The 15,417-nt window shown below is 39.9% G+C and overlaps 1 protein-coding gene across 1 annotated transcript in view; it reads left to right on the forward strand.

Annotated features, from left to right (window-relative positions):
- stab1 (stabilin 1) overlaps positions 1 to 15,417 on the forward strand; it is a 181,118-nt gene that overhangs the window by 68,687 nt on the left and 97,014 nt on the right. Inside the window, exons 43-50 of the mRNA XM_082533046.1 lie at positions 1,174 to 1,247; positions 5,766 to 5,837; positions 7,185 to 7,304; positions 7,400 to 7,447; positions 8,271 to 8,351; positions 8,510 to 8,656; positions 11,136 to 11,270; positions 11,356 to 11,415. Of these exons, the coding sequence (XP_082389172.1) occupies positions 1,174 to 1,247; positions 5,766 to 5,837; positions 7,185 to 7,304; positions 7,400 to 7,447; positions 8,271 to 8,351; positions 8,510 to 8,656; positions 11,136 to 11,270; positions 11,356 to 11,415 (737 nt within the window). The remainder of the gene's footprint in view (positions 1 to 1,173; positions 1,248 to 5,765; positions 5,838 to 7,184; positions 7,305 to 7,399; positions 7,448 to 8,270; positions 8,352 to 8,509; positions 8,657 to 11,135; positions 11,271 to 11,355; positions 11,416 to 15,417) is intronic.

Below are 15,417 nucleotides of genomic sequence, written 5' to 3' on the forward strand. Positions count from 1 at the left end.
TTAGAAATTTTTCGCAGAGGGCCAGGGAGGCACCCATCGAAACATCAGAGCAGGGATTAACCACTGAGTTAAAGATTTTGAACAGAACTCGAGGATTGTGACTATTAGTCGCAATAATGTTTGACAAAAAAGAAGTTTTTGCCATTTTGGCAGCCTTCTGAAATTTAGACCGGCTCATATGCAGGATGTCAAGGTACACCTGAAGTTGATCTTTTTTCCATCTCCTCTCAGCTCAACGACATTCACGTCTAAGAGCGAGGGTGGATTCATTTAGCCAAAGTTGGCGAGAAGTTTTACGGCGTTTAGTCTTTACTGGAGCCACAGTGTCCAAAATAGAAGAACATGTAGAAATAAAAGAGTTGACTACGCCATCAACCGAGAGAGGTGCATTACTGATGTCATCATAACAGAAAGACTTAGCAAAGGCCGCAGAGAAAAGGGCAACAGCCTCAGAATTAATCAGACGCGATAGGTTCAGTGGACCCTCAGAGTTCAGTTCCATATTGCATAACTGAACATCAAACATAACTGGGAAATGGTCCGAAATCCCAGCATCATTAATGTCCGTGATGCAAATATCCAGTCCATACGACAATACCAAGTCCAGCATATGCCCTTTAGTGTGGGTTGATTTTCTCACCCACTGAGTGATATTAAAAGAGTCAATAAGAGCAAGAAAGTCCTTAGCCAATAGGTCCTCCTCACAGCATATATGAATGTTAAAATCACCACAAATAAGAACACGATCATAATTTAAAAAGATAAATCCTAAAAGATCAGCAAATTCACGGATAAAATCCTTGTTGCGCTTCGGAGGTCGATACACCACTGCACAGAAGATCCGGGGGGAACCGGACAGCTCCAGTAGTTGTACTTCGAAGCTGGAATGCGAGGCAGGAGGCAGAGAATTTATAAGATAACATATAATAACAGAATAATCTCACATTATGTATTTTTTGAGTGGAAGGTTTTATATGATTTTTTTGATCCAGTGGAAAACAGTTCACCTGTATTCCCTGCTATTTTTTGTACCTTGTACCTGACCGATGAAGTGAAAACAAAAAAACTATGTTTTCAAATCATCGGTCCTCATTCAGCATGTATTTTGCATATCTCAGAAAAAAGCAAGGTGATGTAATAAATGTTTGTGTCCATCCTTTGGTTTCTTCGCAGAGATTGACGGCTGTCTGATCAACAATGGAGGCTGCCACAAGAATGCGGAGTGCATCAGAGCAGGACCCAACATTGTAAGACATCACTGTTCTGCATTAAAACATCAGACCCCAGTAACACTGAGTTAACTTTGTACCTGAGGCCCTTAATAAACCTCTCTTAATTATTTCTTTGCCATTTTTATACTTATATAGCTTTTTCTTAACAGACTGACAGTGACAAAATAATAAATACATGGCACAAAACTAATATTTTTTCCATAAATTAGTAAAAAGTTTTAAATTTTATAATTCTGTATTATTTGTCCATTGTTTTTGAATGTTATTTTTAGTGTCCTGAATTCTATCAGTTATATTTTTGTGCTTTTATTGTTAATATTAATCCATTTAATTAATTGAATTAATTAATTTAGTTAATTCATTTGGCATATGAAGTTACTAAAAAGCAGAATAATCTAGATTCATAGTGAAGTTAAAATTAATTGATAAGAAACAACATGAAAGAAGTCATACAAGATCCAACAATCACTTTTTTTTACAAACAAAAAATAACTGAAAAGCTAACAACCAAAATGATAGAACAATAAAAATTATTAAAATTCATGTCCCACACTGCCTCTGTTCAAGATTTTAATTTTAAGCTTTTAATAATACAAGATGGATTACAAAGAATGAACACATGTCAGCCTGTTATAAGAAAACAATAGAGGAAGGACCCCGGGAACCAGCTACCCAGATGGCCATTGGTTTCTGGCTTCTGCCTTAAACCAATATTGGCAAGGTCAATGAATCGAAACAGAAAACAAGACTGCAGGTAACTCCCATCTCGGCTAATAGTTGATAGAGAAGACTGAAACAAGCAGAAAAACAAGTGGAGTGAATGAGAGAGTGAGACGGAGAGAGCCCATCACCGTGCTCTGCTTTCTCTGGCTTTAAACAAGTGCAGGTGATCCTCCAGCAGCCAATCAGCAGTGGAGATGAGTCAGAGTGCAGGTGAAACAAATGGGGATAAATAATCAAGCGGAAAGAAAGACATTTAACTACAAACACACAATATAGGTATTGAATTAAAAGACTCTAATTAAGGGGTACTAGCACTTATATTCTGTCATGTATATACAGGTGGACGTGCATATTAAACCTGACCAAGTGGCAAATTCCGCTAAACCACAGGTTTTGTTTTAAAGATAAATGCAGCCAGTGTGTTGGTTTTGGACTCTGGCTGTGTTGGTTCTTTTGAGCCAGAAGTGACTTTATTTGGATGTAAGGATTGATTTGATTCAAGTACAACACACAGATACAGATATTTCTAATAAGGGCCAATAACAGACTAATAAAGTACCAGAATTTAACTTAGAGCAAGGCTTAATGCTAGTGTGATGATTTCCTGACAGCAATTGGCCACAGTTCTTGTCAATTAAAGTAGCCACACCCATAAGAGCATTTAGTTTAGCATTTTAAAATGAGTCGCTTTTGGAGGCAGCCTCAAGTGGCCATTACAGGAACTGCATATCCACTTAGGTCCATGTGATGTCGAGGAGATAAGATATCCTTAATATGTTACTTGCGACATACAGAATATCATTTTCTCATTTTTTTGTAGTAAAAACTTTTACATAGTAAAACCTGCAGAAAAAAGTGAACAAAAAGCAGCAGTTTTATTGCTGGGAGAATCTTCTGTAGACATAAACTCACAAAAAACAACCTAAAATCTTGAACATGAAAACTAGGAACCAAACACTGGGAAACTAGAAACATAGAGAGACTTACAATACGACGGTGGTATAATACGACAAAGGGCAAAGGAAAACACAGGGCTTAAATACACAAGGGAGTAACGAGGAAATGGGAAACACAGCTGGGACTAATTAGACATAATGATACAAAGGGAAGCAAAACTAGATATGCTGCACACAGGACCAGGATTATCAAAATAAAACAGGAAGCACAGGACAGGTGCAGGCAATGACTTCCAGTGTTGGGTAAGTTACTTTAAATTAGTAACTTAGTTACATTATTAGTTACTTCTATCAAAAGTAACTCAGTTACTTCAAGTTACTCGTTACTTTCAGAGTAACGAGTTACTAGCGAAAGTAACTTTGGTTTTACTCAAAATTCTCTTGTTAATGTGTTGCTTCCGTAACTGGATACCCAGCAAGAGTACCAGTCTTCTAGCTTGCTTACTTGCCACAAGTGCACTGTGCCACCTACCAATAGAAAGGAAAAAATAATGTGCATATTTCCACAAGAGAAATCCCACGCCTGGACTGTCGTTGACCGCCGCCATGATTCTAGCCTACGTCACAGCGTCATGTGCGCTTTTTACATCCAACACGAAAACTGCAGTTGTGGTGCTTTCGATTGTACTCGGAAACTTGGAAATTCTGCCTACCGAATAGGAAGATGTAGGTAATACCTGTTATGGAAATGTTAAAAATAACCTGCAACACACCCAGTGAGTTTGATTTGAAGTGGGTTTAATAAACGCATTGCAATGTGGAGAGAGCATCCTAGTGAAACACCAGGACCATCTCTGAATTGTGGCCACCTCCCTTACATCTTATACACAGAGACACAGACAAAGAACATTCCTCAAACTCTTACATGTTGGCCCCTCTCACGGGGGGGCTATACCGCCTCCCGCACAGAGAGAATTATGACCTTGTTTTCTGCTTAGCCTTCACCTAAGGATTTACATCCCTGATAAGCAGAAGGAGCCTCACTATCTGTTTAATGTCTCCCATTACAATGGCCTCACTGTGTTAACTTTCCACATGCATGTAAAGTAGTGGCAGGAGTGCTCTTACTATGGTAAAGTGAGAAAGTGATATTACTATAACTAATGTGATATAATTAAATATGCAATTAATAAATGAGAAAAGAAATCTGCCACCACATACCAGACTGCAGATGAGCTGCATACAGGGCTGGACTGGGACAAAAAAATCGACCTGGGCATTTTGACTAGAGCCCGCCATTATAGGAAAAATCATAAAGCCTTTGAATGAAAACAAACGCTATTGTGACAGTGATGTTCACTGTTTTGATGGTATATATGCATCAATCTATCAATTGTTGTAAGATTCAGATAATTAATTTTTTTAAAAGCGAGACATTTTAAATGAGAATAAGAATGAAAAGTATTTCTTTTTGCCCCCCTCTCCCTGTTAATGCCCTACCTGGCCCCCTGGCAACACTTTGCTAGACCCGCCCCTGCACAGTTACCAGCTGCCAGCTACTTAGAAAAGGATTCTGGTGTTATTTGTCTCTCAGAAACAGTTCATAACTTCCCTTCAACTCATCCATGTCACCTAAAAGGTAAACCTGTTTCTCCATCACCTGTTCAGCTCTGATGATTCAGTAAGGACATCTCCTGGTCTCATCTTCATGTTTCCCTCTCACCACATATCCAAACCAATATCATGACCAGCAGCTTTTACAGCTGTGGCTCCAGCAAACATCAGCTGATACTAGAAATTAATAAGTAAATCAATTCTAACAACAGCTGATCAAGCTTAAACGTGCTGCTGTTGTTTAGCGCAACATCCGCTGGTTTCCTCTTTCTGGCGCGATGTGGGCGATACACAAACAAGAGAGAAAAGCCGATCAGCGGATCAATGATCAGTTTCATGATTGAAGTAGAAACATGTGAGGGATGGGGAGAGAATGAGAGAAGAAGAGGCAGAAAAACTCCAGCTTTGTGTCTTTTCCATTCTAGCTGAAGAACGGGACAAACTGCATTCCTTTTCACCTCAATATGAAACGCGTGATATTTTCTCTGAATACGAGACGATTCCGTTTTTTAGGGGATGGTTGGCATCATCATAATTAACCTTATGAAAAAAATAAAGTTTAACATCATCATAGCACCCGCTCAGCCATATACAAACTCCGTCATGCTAGCTAGCACGCAGTACGAAAAAGTCAGCACAACGAAAATAAACTCCACCTAAACTTGGTTTATATCTGACCCAGATAGACTGCAGGTCATAACTTCTTACCTGAAGTTCAGTTCACCTGACACTCGGACCGGCGGCCGCCTCGGGGCTCTCCTCCTGCCTCCCCTCCTGCCTCCCCTTTCTCTCATCCACCTGCTGGCCTCCACCACTTGCTAATGCTACTAAATCTGTGGAAGCTCCGTGATAGCCACCACACGAAGTAACAAATAACGAGCCTATCTAAATCCCAGTAACGGTTAATGCTTTCCTGATTTTGGCATAATAACTAGTTACCGTGCTCGTTACCACAATAATAACGTAGTTACTGTAATGCGTTACTTAATAACGTGTTAGTCCCTACGCTGATGACTTCAGACAAACAAGACTTTACAAGGGGACACAGCTGACAGGGGAGACAGAGGCAACATGGAGACGAGTGACTCGATGTGGAACATGGGGAAGACAAAGTGACAGGAACCTAAATTCTAGGAACTAAGAATGTAACACAAGCACTACACAATGAAGAGAAGCAAAACCATGAATAACCATAATCAAAGAATTCACCAACAAACACAAAACCTTGGGTCACAGACCCAGTACCATGACAGTTTTAGTGACTTACTGTTTCCTCTTTCTGCTTTGGTTTCATCTTCAGACCTCCTGCAACTGTAAGCTGGGCTTCCAAGGATCGGGGAGATACTGTTTGCCTGTGAACCCCTGCAGAAATGTATGTGTGTGCTTTATTCTGCTCTGTAGCAAAATACTGACACTTGTTTTAAATGTTTTAAATGCCTGAAGGTGATATGGGAACAGATACTTATTTTATGTGAGCGGTAGATAATCTTTTCATGTTTTAAGGCAATAAGTCGTTAATTTGGCTGCTGAATACGAAAGTACTCAGCACACCTGGGTGCTGCAGGGGAGCTGCATGGCCTGGTTTCTTCAGTCAGTTAAATACCTGTAGTCATTATACAGCGGTAGGGATTTATATTGCATTTGCAGTCTCTAATTATGAGGGTAGAATATACATAGCTCTGCACTCGGCTCACACAGCTGGGTATCTTCATAAATTATTGAAATCTCCTGAAAGGAGACATTAAGCTCTTCCTCTCAGATTCCAGGTTATTAGAGTGAGACTTGAGTGGTCGTCATCAGGAACCTTAATCGACATAATTTAACAGATTTTTCTAGGAAATTTCCAAATATTATCCAAATATTTCAGATGCCATCTAAATAATTCTGTGGCAACAGAAGCATTATTACAGCAGTCCTATCCATGTGTCTTAGCAGGGATAATATGTTGACAGACACATTCCTATGCAAGCTATTTAATTATCTCCAAATACCTGTTTAAATTTATGTGTTTTTGCAGAGAAGAGTGAGTAATTAAAAAAAGGTTGATTTTTAATTTTGCTCCTCTGCACTGATTTATCTGTAGAGATTAGTTTGAGGACAGAGTTTCAGTATGTCCTGAAAGACAATGCTAAAAAAAAACCTAAAGCAACACTTTTTAATGGGAGTGTGGCGTTAAACTTCTGGGATATTGATCTGGTTAGTTAAGTGGCACATGAGCTGTTCGGCAAACAGAACTAGCTTGATAAATTTCATTTCCATCAAATGATTTTGAATCCTGTCAACAAATGTTCATCACCTACAGCACGATCCGTTTTACGGAAGGGTTTCCAGGAGAAAGCCTTTTCTCTCTAAAAGGAACATGGCAGCACAGCTTATGTTTGTAAAGCTGCATGTGAACAACCAACCATTAGTCAGATCAGTCGACTGTGAGCTGCTCCATACACCAAAGTATCCTAGAGTCAAATGTAAGGCCATCTGTCCATCAGCTGAATCTTGGCTGAAACTGGGTCATGCAGAAAGACAATGGTCCCAAGCACAGCAGCAAATCTACAACAGAATGACTGACATAACAAAGACTCAAAGTGCTGCAGTGATCCAGTCAAAGTCCTGACCTCCTGATGCTGTGACCTGATGCCATGTTTAACCTAACAAAACTAGAAATTAAAACCCTTGTTTTGTGGCATTCCTGTTAAAAGACTCATGCTGTGTTTGTGTGCAGAACAACGGTGAATGTAGCAGGAACGCTCGCTGTGAGTACATGGGTATGGGGCAGAGGAACTGCACCTGCCACAGAGGCTATATAGGTGATGGCATTAATTGCCGGGGAAGCACCAACTCTGTAAGTCACATGACCTTCAACTTCCTGCTTTCCTTTGAGCGCCCGCGCCTCCCCACTCCTCTCCCCCTAACATCGCACTGTTTTCTGCTTTACAGGAAGTGTCCAGTCAGAAAGAGAACGCCTTCTTTCGTCAAATGATGATGGTGAGCCTCTGCCAGACACTGAAAATAAAACTTCACCATTTATAAAGTGAAGTTTGACTTTCAAAGAGTGCACACGATTAAATTCAGGCAATTAAGATAGAAAAAGTCCAGATATAATTAGATGCCTTTTATTTTACCTCGAAGAAAGAATTTGCATATATTTTATTGATTTTACAGACTGCCTCCTCTATTAATGAAGTAATGAGTGTCTAAGCTGATTACCTTTGTGGTCAGAAACAAAAACTGTTATGCCTGTGATCTAGAAATTAATCACAGAGCGCCAAGGTGAAGGATGTCTCAGTTTCTAAAAGGAGGCCAGAGAGGAGAGGGGGCTGCAGGAGGAGCTGTAATCCAGACTGCACAGGTGTTTTTACCTTCAGCCTGTGATACAGTTCAGATGTCACATCAAATTGACATCCAAGGCAAGGATGTCTCATTTCGATAAACACCTGATGCCTTGACTCCTCTCTCCTCGTGACTCTTCCTCACTTCCTCCACTTGCATGTGTGGTGGGAGGGCTAAGATGCGAGGAGAGGAATCGAGGAGGAGGAATTTAGGAAATGAGAAAATGGACATTGGGTCAAAAATAGAAATGAAAATAAAACCAGGCACCAAAACTCAGTATCACTGTGAGACCTTAACTTATTATTCATCCTTGATTTTATACACATATTTTATAAATTTGTTGCACTGACACTGTGTGGGAAAATAGCTGGAAAAAAAATTAAAGTAAAAAAACAAACAAACTCCTGGACTTGCTTTGGGATGAATACTTTTGAGCCATCTGATTCTCATCCATCGACACTGTTTTTGTGCTTCTTAGATGTCAGGCATTTCAGGTCTTTATGGTGATGGACCATACACTGTCTTCGTCCCGGTAGAGGAAAACAACAACATCTCCATTGTGAGTGCAGCAGCTGCTGCTTTTTCGTGTGACATTAACGTCTCCAGTCTCACCTTAAATGTGTGCCACCCTACCCTAGCTGTATCACTTTAGCATGTGGCATTTATTGTTTTTGCTTTACAGGACTGACTTGTGTGTCTGTGTATATGTGTGTCTAGGTTAATGTTTGGAAGCAGAACGGTCATATTGAGGATCTGGTTCGTTCCCACATCGTTTCCTGTGAGATTCTGACCTCGAATGACTTCAAAACCACTGAGCGTGCTGTCTCAGTATCAGGACACACATTGCACTTCAGCCTGATAGGGGTAATGCACATACACAGATTATTAACTCCTCAGTAGAACAGAAATGTAGCTTCACAGATATGGATTTAAATGTGTAAAACAAACATTAAGAACTATTTAATTTTTCTCAAGTCACACTTGACTTTTTCTCACTCCAACCACTTTATGCCTTATTAATCCCTGGAGCACAGCAGCTGTACTCAGCTTTATAAAGGAGCAGTCACAGCATCATTTGAAAATGTAAAATTATTGAGCAAAATCCATCCATCCGTTTTCTGCCACTTACAGTGGCTTGCAAAAGTATTCGGCCCCTTGAACTTTTCCACATTTTGTCACATCACAGCCACAAACATGAATCAATTTTATTGGAATTCCACGTGAAAGACCAATACAAAGTGGTGTACACGTGAGAAGTGGAATGAAAATCATACATGATTCCAAACATTTTTTACAAATAACTGAAAAGTGGGGTGTGCGTAATTATTCAGCCCCCTGAGTCAATACTTTGTAGAACCACCTTTTGCTGCAATTACAGCTGCCAGTCTTTTAGGGTCTGTCTCTACCAGCTTTGCACATCTAGAGACTGAAATCCTTGCCCATTCTTCTTTGCAAAACAGCTCCAGCTCAGTCAGATTAGATGGACAGCGTTTGTGAACAGCAGTTTTCAGATCTTGCCACAGATTCTCGATTGGATTTAGATCTGGACTTTGACTGGGCCAGTCTAACACATAGATATGTTTTGTTTTAAACCATTCCATTGTTGCCCTGGCTTCATGTTTAGGGTTGTTGTCCTGCTGGAAGGTGAACCTCCGCCCCAGTCTCAAGTCTTTTGCAGACTCCAAGAGGTTTTCTTCCAAGGTTGCCCTGTATTTGGCTCCATCCATCTTCCCATCAACTCTGACCAGCTTCCCTGTCCCTGCTGAAGAGAAGCACCCCCAGAGCATGATGCTGCCACCACCATATTTGACAGTGGGGATGGTGTGTTCAGAGTGATGTGCAGTGTTAGTTTTCCGCCACACATAGCGTTTTGCATTTTGGCCAAAAAGTTCCACTTTGGTCTCATCTGACCAGAGCACCTTCTTCCACGTGTTTGCTGTGTCCCCCACATGGCTTGTGGCAAACTGCAAACTTCTTATGGTTTTCTGTTAACAATGGCTTTCTTCTTGCCACTCTTCCATAAAGGCCAACTTTGTGCAGTGCACGACTAATAGTTGTCCTATGGACAGATTCCCCCACCTGAGCTGTAGATCTCTGCAGCTCGTCCAGAGTCACCATGCGCCTCTTGGCTGCATTTCTGATCAGCACTCTCCTTGTTCGGCCTGTGAGACACCAACCAACGTCTGCACAGTCAGAACATTCTTGTCATAGTTTTTAAATCATGCCAGAGATGATGTGAATATGTCTGAGTGAGGATGAATGAAATGCAGCTGTCACTGAAAATGAACTAAATCTCATCTGTGAATCCAGGCAGCAGAAAGTCTGACACCAGTTTTTTGCTGTTTACAAACTTTTAAAAAGTAATAAATAAATAAATATTAGAGAGAAAGCTTTCTAAATGTTAATCCATGATATGTCTCGATATGCCAGACCCTGATTACCGGGAATGCTTTGATATATATTTTTTCTTTACCTGCATTTTTACCAGGTTTTGCCAGGTGAATTAATACATTTATTAAAAGATTTAACATTTGTTAGAAATCCAGCGTTATCATCTATTAAAGAAAATTGGCTGAATATTGTGTCTATTGCTAAATAAAATGTACTCAAGTGAAATTACTCTTTCATCCACTCATATTTTTGTAAACATAAATGAAATAGCCCACACTGGCACACATTCATATTTCCTGGTCCACTGGATGAAATTGAAGGCTCTGCTCCTTGTTTACTGGTTGAGCGCCACTTATGATGGCTTTTTTCATGACCCATGCACGAGCTTCACTCAGGGTAAGTTGATTAAAACTGCTATGGGAACAAAAACTCAGATTTTCCTACCACAGAGATCAGTGTTAGTTTGTTTGTAAACCTGGGATTGTTTAAATAGTCAGTTTTTCTTAGAAAGATTCCTCACTGAGTGAAAAGACCTGGAATTATTAGTGTAGTGCCCCTAATAATAGTGTCTGGTCAGATTAAAAGAATACTAAGGAGAGTTGCTTCAGTGCTTCCTTTATTACCTCCTTCATCTTATTGATGTTTTCCATAAAAGTCCAAGAAACGTGATTAGGGAAAAACAAGGGATGGAATTTTTTGACTGGGGCCCTGGTTTCTGGAATAGGCCCGCTGATCCTGGGTTACACCATTCACGGTTAGCATCCTTAAAAAACCCTTAATTTTAAATGTTAAAGTTATAAAATATTGAGGTGAATCTAAAGCTCCCAAGAAATCAGCCCATTTGATTTTACTTTAATGAGTTACCCTTCATTTTTAATGATTTTTCTTGAATTTAACTAGGAAGTACCTTTGGGAAGTCATCAGGAAATAAACAGTCTCTCTCCCCCTGCAGGATTCGATCTTCATCAACAACAGGTCGAGGATTGTGAAGAGCGATTACACCACATTTAATGGAATCATTCACCACATCGACTTGATGCTGACACCTTACGCTCTGGAGGAGAAACCGCCGATTAATCCCAAAATGGTGCGTTGGGTTTGGTTACAGTTATTTAATGAATAATCTTTACTGGAAGCAGATAGTGATATCTCTCTTTCTCTCTTTGTGTTAGATGAACTTAACCACAGCAGCTTCAGTTTATGGCTACAGCAGCTTCTACCAACTCATAGAGGTAAGGGAAACAAAACCCTGCATCTACTGATTTGAGAGGGACTACTTCAATTTCTGAAACCCTCTTTCATTAACTCCCATCTGCTTGTCTACACATCCTCTTCAGAAAAATCCTGCTGGCCATTAGGTCGTAATTTGAGCCAAATCTGAGCATTTTATTAGTTCAGAACATTTCATGTGGTTAGCTCCTTCACTTCAGAAGTCATCAGGGATCAATGTTAAAAAAAATTGAGCCACCTCTGCGTACTTCAGTGGGCTGTAACTAAGAAAATATTAATAGTATGAAAGCATCATTAAGGTAAAGTTGGTTATTCGAGGCTAGTGTGACTCTGGGCAATTTTTCTCGGATTGACCTCATTATTATTAACAGCTCATTCCTCTGCACTCTGAGCCTCTCTCCAAAGCACTAACGAGAAAACACTGCAGCACTAAACACACTAGGATGTTTAGTGCTAGGACACAAGACTCCACACACAACTCTTATTTGGAAAGATGGGCGATGTAATATCCTTAACTGACAGTAAACATAGACTTACCACAGTTTTAAAATACTCTGTTTAAAGTCCTGTATTCAAGGTTTTACTTCAGTAGCACTACAGTAGCTTTGCCAGGCAGATGTAGTTTAAAAGCAGAAGGTTAATTGTCATGCATACACACTGAGAAGTGTGAAGCATGGTGGCATTATCCTGGGATTATTTCTCTGCTGGCCCTGGTTTGGTATATTCACCTGCAGTGACATATCAAAAGTTGTACTTTAATCTTCAAGTGGTTAAAGCTCATATTTTTGATTGTAAAAATATCTCGTACCACAATTTCGTGAAAAGTTGTGTGGGTATCCTTGATTATTGTGTTGGCTTTGGTTCAGGAGGTAGAGTCTACTAATTGAAAGGTTTGTGCTTTGATCCTTGGCTTTTCTTGTCTGAGGTGTCCTTGATCACAATACTGAACCCCAAGTTGCCCCGATGCTTTCAAAGTGCTTAAAATTGTTTAGGCTCAGCTGGAGCAGAAAGGCGAACCTGTATCTATTCCCGTAATGTAAACTGTAATGGAGTCATAAACTCTGTTGTTTTAGGCTTAAATAGCTTGGTTGCTTGAGGGTTAATTATCATTTAACAACAAAAATCCAAAATTAAATTGTAACAAATAGCTCACATGTGGAGGTAGGCTTGGTGCGTTTAGTTTCCAGACAGGGGACATGTGCACTGCTAAACACCCCCCCCCCAAACATTAAGGAAACACTCAATCAGCACAGTTTAAAACAAAGTAATTTAAAACTTCAGGGGATGTCAATCTGTCCAGTTAGGAAGGCTAAACCATTGTGAATCCATTTCATCTGCTTCTTACTTTGACGAAATGAAAATGACAACAGGTGCACAAACGCAAAACTGGAGGAAAAAATCAGTCAGGCGGGATAAGGAGAGAGCCTTGGTCTGTTCTTCCTCTACCCCCCCCCCTCCATTTTTGCACATGTCGAGGAGCGTGTCAGGTTACATTTCACTGTGTGTTATACTTGTATAACTATGCATGTGACAAATAAAGAACCTTAAACCTTGAATTCTCTTTTTGGAGGTTGTGTTGTTGTTGCTGTGCACCTGTTGTCTGCTTCATTTGCACCAAAGCAGCTCCATGGATTCGCAGTGGTTTATGCCTGCTGACTGCACACTTTGATATCCCTGACGTTTAACTGACTTTGTGTTAAACTGTGATGATCGAGTGTTCCCTTCCTTTTTGAGCCATGTAAGGCCAGTGTCAGCAAGTCCGACCAGGTCCATTTGATTCCACGTGATGAACAGCCTCTCATTTTTTATGACAGTAAAATACATATTTGATCCTATACAACCCAGTCAGAACTCTGGCTGCCACAGATGGGCTGTGTAGTTGGTCACCAGGTTCACACACATCTCAGGAGGGATTTTTGCCCACTCTTCTTCACAGAAACTCCATCCGTTTGGTTGCTGGTTGGCAACTTGAAGCTTCAGCCCCCTTCACAGATTTGCCACTCTTTTGTTGCTTTGGCAGTATATTTTAGGTCATTGTCGTGCTGAAAGACTGGTCCATGGTCAATCTTAAGCTTAAGCTTGGTGTTCTTTGGTTGATACTCAGCATTTCTCTTTGTCCAGAGTTGATGGGTGGAGTTGATTCCAAAAAGCTCAATTTTGGTTTAATCTGACATCACTTTCTCTCAAGCCTTCTCTGAGTCATTTAGATGTTCAGGAACTAACTTCATACGGGTCTGTACGTGTGCCTTCTTGAGCATAGGAACTCTGCAGGTGCTGAAAGATTTCAATAAATGATGGCGTGGTGTGTTAGCAGTCATGTTTTTGGTGACTGTGGTACCAACTGCCTTCAGATAATTAAAAAACTCCTTGTACCTGATGTCCTTTGACAGCTCCTTGGTCTTCTCCAGTGGTGGACAGGTTGGCTTGGAAGAAATTGATTCTGTGGACAGTCGTGCTTTCTACAATGAAATTTTATTTATAAAGCGCTAAATCAACAGTTTCTTCAAGGTACTTCATATTGTAAGATAAAGACCCTACGAGAAGAATACAGAGAAAACCCCAGCATCGAAAATATTATTAATAAATGATCAGACAAAAGAGGCTTTTCAGTGAATAAATGTTCAGTTTATATGGCATATGTCAGAACAAGATCCGGAGTGTGATTAAAGTGGTGGGTGGGCTCATTTACATTTTAAGAGAAGCCGATTGAGTCTAATAATAGATTGAATGCTATGTTGATGCTGTCATTTTGAGCATCTACATGGATGTTTTATTCACCCACAATAATTATTTTATCTGAACTGACCGTTAAATCAGATAAAAACAATAGATAACTACAAATAAAACTGTATTTGAGTTTTCCAGTTAGGTTGTACAAGGCTAAGAATCAGGCTTTCAGATATATTAAAACTCTGTCTTGGTCTGGGTCATAAATATAACTCATTGAGATCAGGACTATTTCTAATTCTTTAATTGACTGATTGATTGTAATCTTTGCAGGCACACAGCCTGTGGTAGTAGGGGCTCAAATACCTATTTCACTCAGTGACATCCAAATCAATTTATAGCTCTTATGTAACATGTGGGGGGAGTTTTTCTGGGTTTTTTTTTTTTTTTGGTGTTTTAGCAACACGAATACAATAATTACAAGTATCCCACATATAATTATGTACCAGCATGTCACAGAAAAAAGCTCTTCAGCTGGGCCTATAAATCATTATTTTCACCATGGTACTAAAACCATTAACAACCCCAAATATATATTTATAAAACAGACTGGGAGAAGTCTGTACAGACCTTAGATTTACAGTAAATTAATCAAGATATAGTAAAACTCCTTCATGGACACACACACTGCTTCACCCTCTCCAGGTACGTGTTTCAATGTTAGCGGCCTTTTCTGCAGACACGGGGAGTTTCCACACCTAATCAGATGGAGAAGCGTCCTTCCACATCCCCCCAGAGTCCCATAAAATCTACAAACCTGCATAACATAATAATAACAAGGTGCTCCCGATCACAATAACTCACGGTTGTTACTGTAGTGCACTGACGGTTATCACCAAAAGTGGAACATTCATGTCAGTCGCTGCAAGTTATCTCAGTGGTGCTGGCAGCTTTTTTAAATCCATGTATCTTTTTATCTTTTTATACAACAACAACAACAAAAAAAAACGCCAGCAGATTTATCTTAAAATTTTCTAATTGATGAATGTGTTTGAAATGCATTTTTGGTCATGGCCAATAACTGGGGTTAACATTACTACATGTGGGTCACTGCTTCACTTTAGCCGTGATGGATTCTCGATACTTTGCGTCATAGCAAGAAAATAGGCAACTTTGAAATTAGCAAATGGAAAAATCAGTTCTTTTTTAGGCTTTTGAAATGAAAATATGCTCCTGGTTTCATAATGTGGCCCTTGAACCCCGGAGGCTGCCATTTGTGACTTCTGCTTTATCTACTGCCAGTTTTGTGCCTCATACAGCTGTTTATGACACATGAA

The sequence above is a fragment of the Aulonocara stuartgranti genome (genome assembly GCF_965226115.1).
Source record: "Aulonocara stuartgranti genome assembly, chromosome: 5".
Lineage (NCBI taxonomy): Eukaryota > Metazoa > Chordata > Actinopteri > Cichliformes > Cichlidae > Aulonocara > Aulonocara stuartgranti.